Source organism: Oryx dammah, unplaced genomic scaffold (assembly GCF_014754425.2).
Source record: "Oryx dammah isolate SB20612 unplaced genomic scaffold, SCBI_Odam_1.1 HiC_scaffold_23, whole genome shotgun sequence".
In the NCBI taxonomy this organism is placed as follows: domain Eukaryota; kingdom Metazoa; phylum Chordata; class Mammalia; order Artiodactyla; family Bovidae; genus Oryx; species Oryx dammah.
This window is the reverse complement of record NW_024070207.1, coordinates 110,900,387-110,908,711: the sequence shown is the minus strand read 5'-3', so window position 1 is coordinate 110,908,711 and position 8,325 is coordinate 110,900,387. Positions and strand designations below refer to the sequence as shown.

At 39.7% G+C, this 8,325-nt stretch overlaps 1 protein-coding gene across 1 annotated transcript; it reads left to right on the top strand.

Moving 5' to 3' along the window:
• Positions 1–4,800: 4,800 nt before the first annotated feature.
• LOC120882629 (60S ribosomal protein L39) lies at positions 4,801–5,179 on the top strand. Its single transcript, XM_040266656.1, has one exon. It carries the CDS (start codon positions 4,847–4,849, stop codon positions 5,000–5,002), a length of 156 nt encoding a protein of 51 aa, XP_040122590.1. The 5' UTR covers positions 4,801–4,846; the 3' UTR covers positions 5,003–5,179.
• The last annotated feature ends 3,146 nt before the right edge of the window (positions 5,180–8,325 follow it).

Sequence of the window (8,325 nt, the reverse complement as noted above, 5' to 3'; positions counted from 1 at the left end):
TATGGCACTGCCAGGCCCGCTCACAGAACAAAGGACTGAGTGAATACCAGAGGAGAGCAAGCTGGCTGCGGACCGGCCCATCCCCCGCCAGAGACAGGGAGGAAGGTGGGGGGCAGCCAGAGCCAGAAAGGGGCAATTTCGGCCCCAGAGAGGCATCCTCTACCAAACTGCAAGCAGGCTCCCAGTTGCTAACCAACTCTTCTTGGGATTCTGGACCGTTGACATCCTCCGGGAGGGTCGCAGCCAGGGATCAGCTCCTCAGAAGAGACACACGGCGCACCTGAGACAGGCGCACCCGCTGCCACCTAGGAAACCCAGCGGCTGGGACAGGGGAGGTGATAAGACACACTCCCCACCCAGGGAGACTGTGCTCACCAAGCACCTGGTCACCTGAGCTGCTCAGGCCTGGGACGGGCACAAAACGCAGGCCCAACCAAGTCTGCGCCTTTGTGGAGTACCCGAGAACCTGAACCTGAGTGGCTTAGACCTGGGAAGTGCACGCAACCCAGGGCCTGCCTCAGACAGTTCCCCAGCAGAGCAACCTAGAGCCTGAGCAGTGTAGACTGGGAAAGCACACGCACTGTGAGCAGGGGCGGGGGGCAAACCCAGTGCGGCCAAGACACTACCAGTACTCCCCACACATGCCAGTGATATTTGTTTGCAGTGTTCCTCTCTCCCCACAGCACAAATGAACAAGTGAGCCTAAATAAGTGACTACCTTCGCCCCCCTGTGTCAGGGTGGAAATTACACACTGAGGAGACTTTCAAACAGAGGAAGCCAAAATAAAGAAGAGGGAACTGCTTTGGAAGTGACAGGTGCGAATGATTAAAACCCTGTAGTTAGCACCGACTACATTGGAAGAGGCCTATAGATCTTGAGAAGTATAAGCCAGATCAAGGAACTATCTGAAACTGAATTGACCCCACACTGACCGCAATAGCTCCAGAGAAATTCCTAGATATATTTTTCTATTATCATTTTTTTAATTTTTAAATTTTTTTATTTTTAAGTCCTCCTTTAATTTTCATTTTTATAACATTAATACCTTGCAAAAAAGACCCTATTTTTAAAGCAAACTTCATATATATATATTTATAATTTTTGTGACTTTGTTTTGTTTTTTTAATATTGTATTTTTGAGAGTCTATCCTCTACTCTAGATTTTTAATCTTTGCTTTTCGTATTTATTATCAATTTTGTACCTTTAAGAACCCAATCTTCAGTACCCATTTTTACTTGGGAGCGAGATCACTGGCCTGATTGCTCTCTCCCCATTTTGACTCTCCTTTTTCTCCCAACAGGCCGCCTCTATCTCCCCTCTCCCCATTTTCTTCTCTACCCAACTCGGTGACTCTCTTTGTGTGTTCTGGGCTGTGGAGAACACTTAGGGAACTGATTACTGGCTGGATCTGTCTCTCTCCTTTTGATTCCCCCTTTTCTCCTCCTAGTCATCTCTGTCTCCCTCCTCCCTCTTCTCTTCTCTGTGTAACTCCGTGAACCTCTCTGAGTGTTGCAGACTGTGGAGAGCACATAGGGAATTGATAACTAGCTAGCTTGTTCTCTCCCCTTTTAATTCCCCCTTTTCTCCTCCTGGTCACCTCTATCTCCCTCCTGCCTCTTCTCTTCTCCATGTAACTCTGTGAACCCCTCCGGGTGTCTCTCACTGTGGAGAAGCTTTTCATCATTACACTAGATATTTTATCACTGGTGCTGTATAGATGGAGAAGTCTTGAGGCTACTGTAAGAATAAGACAGAAAAAAGAAAGGCAGAAGGCTTAAGCCCAAAACCTGAGAACACCAGGGAACTCCTGACTCCAGGGAACATTAATCGATAAAAGCTCATCCAAAAGCCTCCATACCTACACTGAAACCAAGCACCACCCAAGAGCCAACAAGTTCCACAGCAAGACATACCAGGCAAATTTTCCAGCAATGCAGGAACACAGACCTGAGGTTCAATAAACAGGCTGCCCAAAGTCACACCAAACCCACTGACATCTCAAAACTCACTACTAGACACTTCATTGTACTCCAGAGAGAAGAAATCCAGCTCCACCTACCAGAACACTGACACAAGCTTCCTTAACCAGGAAATCTTGACAAGCCACCCATCCAACCCCACCCACAGTGAGGAACCTCCACAATAAAGAGGAACCACAAACTTCCAGCATACAGAAAGGCCACCCCAAACACAGCAATCTAAACAAGATGAAAAGGCAGAGAAATACTCAGCAGGTAAAGGAACATGATAAATGCCCACCAAACCAAACAAAAGAGGAGGAGGTATCCTTATCTCTACCTGAAAAATAATTCTGAATAATGATAGTGAAAATGATCCAAAATCTTGAAAACAAAATGGAGTTACAGATAAATAGACTGGAGACAAGCATTGAGAAGATGCAAGAAATGTTTAACAAGGACCTAGAAGAAATAAAAAAGAGTCAATATATAATGAATAATGCAATCAATGAGATCAAAAACACTCTGGCGGGAACCAACAGTAGAATAACTGAGGCAGAAGATAGGATAAATGATGTAGAAGATAGAATGGTAGAAATCAATGAAGCAGAGAGGAAAAAAGAAAAAAGAATTAAAAGAAATGATGACAACATCAGAGACCTCTGGGACAATGTTAAACACCCCAACATTTGGATCATAGGAATACCAGAAGAAGAAGACAAAAAGAAAGACCATGAGAAAATACTTGAGGAGATAATAGTTGAAAACTTCCCTAAAATGGGGAAGGAAATAGCCACCCAAGTCCAAGAAACCCAGAGAGTCCCAAACAGGATAAACCCAAGATGAAACACACCAAGACACATATTAATCAAATTAACAAAGAACAAATACTAAAAGCAGCAAGGGTAAAACAACAAATAACACACAAGGGGATTCCCATAAGGATAACAGCTGATCTTTCCACAGAAACTCTTCAGGCCAGAAGGGAAATAGCAGAACATACTTAGAGTGATGAAAGAGAAAAACCTACAACCCAGATTACTGTACCCAGCAAGGATCTCATTCAAATATGAAGGAGAAATCAAAAGCTTTACAGACAAGCAAAAGCTCAGAGAATTCAGCACCACCAAACCAGCTCTTCAACAAATGCTAAAGGATCTTCTCTAGACAGGAAACACAGAAAAGGTGCATAAACTCAAACCCAAAACAATAAAGTAAATGGCAATGGGATCATATTTATCAATAATTACCTTAAATGTAAATGGGTTGAATGCCCCTAACCAAAAGACAAAGACTGGCTGAATGGATACAAAAAAAAAGACCCCTATATATGTTGTACACAAGAGACCCACTTCAAAACAAGGGACACATACAGACTGAAAGTGAAGGGCTGGAAAAAGATATTTCACGCAAATAGAGACCAAAAGAAAGCAGGGGTAGCAATACTCACATTAGATACAATAGACTTTAAAATAAAGGCTGTGAAAAGAGACAAAGAAGGACACTACATAATGATCAAAGGATCAATCCAAGAAGAAGATATAACAATTATAAATATATATGCACCCAATATAGGAGCACCGCAATATTAAAGGCAAATGTTAACAAGTATGAAAGGGAAAATTAAAAATAACACAATAATAGTGGGAGACTTTAATATCCCACTCACACCTATGGATAGATAAAACTAAACAGAAAATTAACAAGGAAACACAAACTTTAAATGACACAATGGACCAGTTAGACCTAATTGATATCTATTAGACATTTCACCCCCAAACAATGAATTTCACCTTTTTCTCAAGTGCACACAGAACCTTTGCCAGGATAGATCACATCCTGGGCCATAAATCTAACCATGGTAAATTCAAAAAAACTGAAATCATACCAATCATCTTTTCTGACCACAATGCAGTAAGATTAAATGTCAATTATAGGAAAAAAAACAATTAAAAATCCCAACATATGGAGGCTAAACAACATGCTTCTGAATAACCAGCAAATCATAGCAGAAATCAAAAAAGAAATAAAAATATGCATAGAAATGAATGAAAATGAAAACATAACAACCAAAAACCTATGGGACACTGGAAAAGCAGTGCTAAGGGGAAGGTTCATAGCAATGCAGGCTTACCTCAAGAAACAAGAAAAAAGTCAAATGAATAACCTAACTCTACACCTAAAGCCCTCCTGAGCTCGTGCAGCCACCGCTCCTTGGATGTGGGGTTGCTCCTATATGCAGGTCAGGAAACAACAGTTAGAACTGGACATGGAACGACAGACTGGTTCCAAACAGGAAAAGGAGTACGTCAAGGCTGTATATTGTCACCCTGCTTATTTAACTTATATGCAGGTACATCATGAAAAACGCTGGGCTGGAAGAAGCACAAGCTGGAATCAAGATTGCCAGGAGAAATATCAATAACCTCAGATATGCAGATGACACCACCCTTATGGCAGAAAGTGAAGAGGAACTAGAAAGCCTCTTGATAAAAGTGAAAGAGGAGAGTGAAAAAGCTGGCTTAAAGCTCAACATTCAGAAAAGTAAGATCATGGCATCTGGTCCCATCACTTCATAGCAAATAGATGAGGAAACAGTGGAAACAGTGTCAGACTTTATTTTCTTGGGCTCCAAAATCACTGCAGATGGTGATTGCAGCCATGAAATTAAAAGATGCTTACTCTGTGGAAGGAAAGTTATGACCAACCTAGATAGCATATTAAAAAGCAGAGACATTACTTTGCCAACAAAGGTCCGTCTAGAAGTCAAGGCTATGGTTTTTCCAGTGGTCATGTATGGATGTGACAGTTGGACTGTGAAGAAAGCTGAGTGCAGCTCTTTTCTCTTCTCCGCCATCCTATGTGCAGTTGAGTTCTCTCCCCACCATGTCTTCTCACAAGACTTTCAGGATCAAGCGATTCCTGGCCAAGAAACAAAAGCAGAATCGTCCCATTCCTCAATGGATTCGAATGAAAACTGGCAATAAAATCAGGTACAACTCCAAGAGAAGACATTGGAGAAGAACCAAGCTGGGTCTATAAGAAGCAAGCTGGGTCTATAAGAAGTGGTCTTGACATGTGTGGTACACATGTTAAGACCACTTTTTTAAGCAGCCAAATCACAGAACATCACTACTGTAATGCTTGGCTCCTGATGTTTCTTATTTCCTAACTATCAGTCTGAGACTCAGTAATAAATATGAAACATTGGAACTGTTGTATTATATGGTTTGTGATGACATACTGAATAAATACTCCTGTCAGTTAGGACACGGGGCTGTCCAATGATAGAAATGTTCTCTAGCTACCGAGTACTTAGAAGTACAGCTAGTAAATTAGGAACTGGCTTTTAAAAATTTTGTTGTCTTATTGTTCCCTATAACTAGCAGCTCTTACACCTACTGTAATAGGAAGTACACATATGTGTCATCCTTGTACCTGAAGGCAGCACTTTTTAAAAATAAACTGTGGGGGGAGGGATGCTTGCCATAAGACATGTAGGATCTTAGTTACCCTACCAGGGGTTGAACCCACTTGGCTGCCAGGAAAGTCCCATAAAAAGCATATTTATATGCTGTTCTATGATGTGAACCAGGGTTTGGCAAAGTGGTCTCCCGCCTGTTTTTGTATAGTCTGTGTACTAAAGTTATGCATTTTTAAATGGTTGAAAAAATCAAGTATTTTTGACATTTAATAAATTCAAGTTTACCTACAAAAAAAAAAAAAAAGAAAGAAAGAAAGCTGAGTGCAGAATAATTGATGCTTTTGAACTGTGGTGTTGGAGAAGACTCTTGAGAGTCCCTTGGACTGCAAGGAGATATAACCAGTCCATTCTAAAGGAGATCAGTCCTGAATGTTCATTGGAAGGACTGATGCTAAAGCTGAAACTCCAATACTTTGGCCACCTTGTGCGAACAGTTGACTCATTGGAAAAGACTCTGATGCTGGGAGGAATTGGGGACAGGAGGAGAAGGGGATGACAGAGGATGAGATGGCTGGATGGCATCACCGACTCGATGGACATGAGTTTGAGTAAACTCCGGGAGTTGGTGATGGACAGGGAGGCCTGGCATGCTGCGATTCATGGGGTCACAAAGAGTTGGACATGACTGAGTGACTGAACTGAACACTTAAAGCAACTAGAAAAGGAAGAAATGAAGAACCCCAGAGTTAATAGAAGGAAAGAAATCTTAAAAATTAGGGCATAAATAAATCCAAAAGAAACAAAATAGACCATAGCAAAAATCAACAAAGCTGAAAGCTGGTTCTTTGAGAAGATAAATAAACTTGACAAACCATTAGCCAGACTCATCAAGACACAAAGGGAGAAAAATCAAATCAACAAAATTAGAAATGAAAATGGAGAAATCACAACAGACAACACCAAAATACAAAGGATCATAAAGACTATATCAGCAACTATATGCCAATAAAATGGACAACTTGGAAGAAATGGACAAATTCTTAGAAAAGTATAACTTTCCAAAACTGAACCAGGAAGAAATAGAAAATCTTAACAGACCCATCACAAGCACGGAAATCAAAACTGTAATCAGAAATCTTCCAGCAAACAAAAGCCCAGGACCAGATGGCTTCATAGGTGAATTCTAACAGAAATTTAGAGAAGAGCTAACACCTATCTTACTCAAACTCTTCCAGAAACTTGCAGAGGAAGGCAAACTTCCAAACTCATTCTATGAGGCACCATCACCCTAATCCCAAAACCAGACAAAGATGCCACAATAAAAGAAAACTACAGGCCAATATCACTGATGAACATAGATGCAAAAATCCTTAACAACATTGTAGCAAACAGAATCCAACAACATATTAAAAACATCATACATCATGACCAAGTGGGCTTTATCCCAGGGATGCAAAGATTCTTCAATATCTGCAAATCAATCAATGTAATACATCACATTAACAAATTGAAAGATAAAAACCATATGATTATCTCAATAGATGCAGAGAAGGCCTTTGACAAGATTCAACATCCATTTATGATATAAAAAAAAAACTCCAGAAAGCAGGAATAGAAGGAACATACCTCAACATAATAAAAGCTATATATGACAAACCCTCAGCAAACATTATCCTCAATGGTGAAAAATTGAAAGCATTTCCCCTAAAGTCAGGAACAAGACAAGGGTGCCCACTCTTGCCACTACTATTCAACATAGTTTTGTAAGCTTTGGCCACAGTAATCAGAGCAGAAAAAGAAATAAAAGGAATCCAGATTGGAAAAGAAGAAGTAAAACTCTCACCATTTGCAGATGACATGATCCTCTACATAGAAAACCCTAAAGAGTCTACCAGAAAATTACTAAAGCTAATCAATGAATATAGTAAAGTTGCAGGATATAAAATTAACACACAGAAATCCCTTGCATTCCTATACACTAAAAATGAGACAACAGAAATTTAGGAAACAATTCCATTCACCATTGCAATGAAACAGATAAAACACTTAGGAATATATCTACCTAAAGAAATAAAGGACTTTTATACATAAAACTATAAAACACTGATGAAAGAAATCAAAGAGGACACAAATAGATGGAGAAATATACCATGTTCATGGATTCGAAGAATACAGTGAAAATGAGTATACTACCCAAAGCAATCTATAGATTCAATGCAATCCCTATCAAGCTACCAACAGTATTCTTCACAGAACTAGAACAAATAATTTCACAATTTGTATGGAAATACAAAAAACCTTGAATAGCCAAAGCAATCTTGAGAAAGAAGGATGGAACTAGAGGAATCAACCTGCCTGACTTCAGGCTATACTACAAAGCTACAGTCATCAAGACAGTATGGTACTGGCACAAAGACAGAAATATAGATCAATGGAACAAAACAGAAAGCCCAGAGATAAATCCACACACCTATGGACACCTTATCTTTGACAGAGGAGGCAAGAATATACAATGGAGAAAAGACAATCTCTTCAACAAGTGGTGCTAGGAAAACTGGTCAACCACTTGTAAAAGAATGAAACTAGAACACTCTCTAACACCACACACAAAAATAAACTCAAAATGGATTAAAGATCTAAATGTAAGACCAGAAACTATAAAACTCTTAGAGGAAAACATAGGCAAAACACTCTCTGACATAAATCACAGCAGGATCCTCTATGACCCACCCCAAGAGTAATGGAAATAAAAGCAAAATAAACAAATGGGACCTAATTAAACTTAAAAGCTTTTGCACAATGAAGGAAACTATAAGGAAGGTGAAAAGACAGCCTTCAGAATCAGATAAAATAATAGCAAAAGAAGCAACGGACAAAGAATTAATCTCAAGAATATACAAAAAAAAAAAAAAAAAAAAAAAAAAAAAAAAAAAAAAAAAAA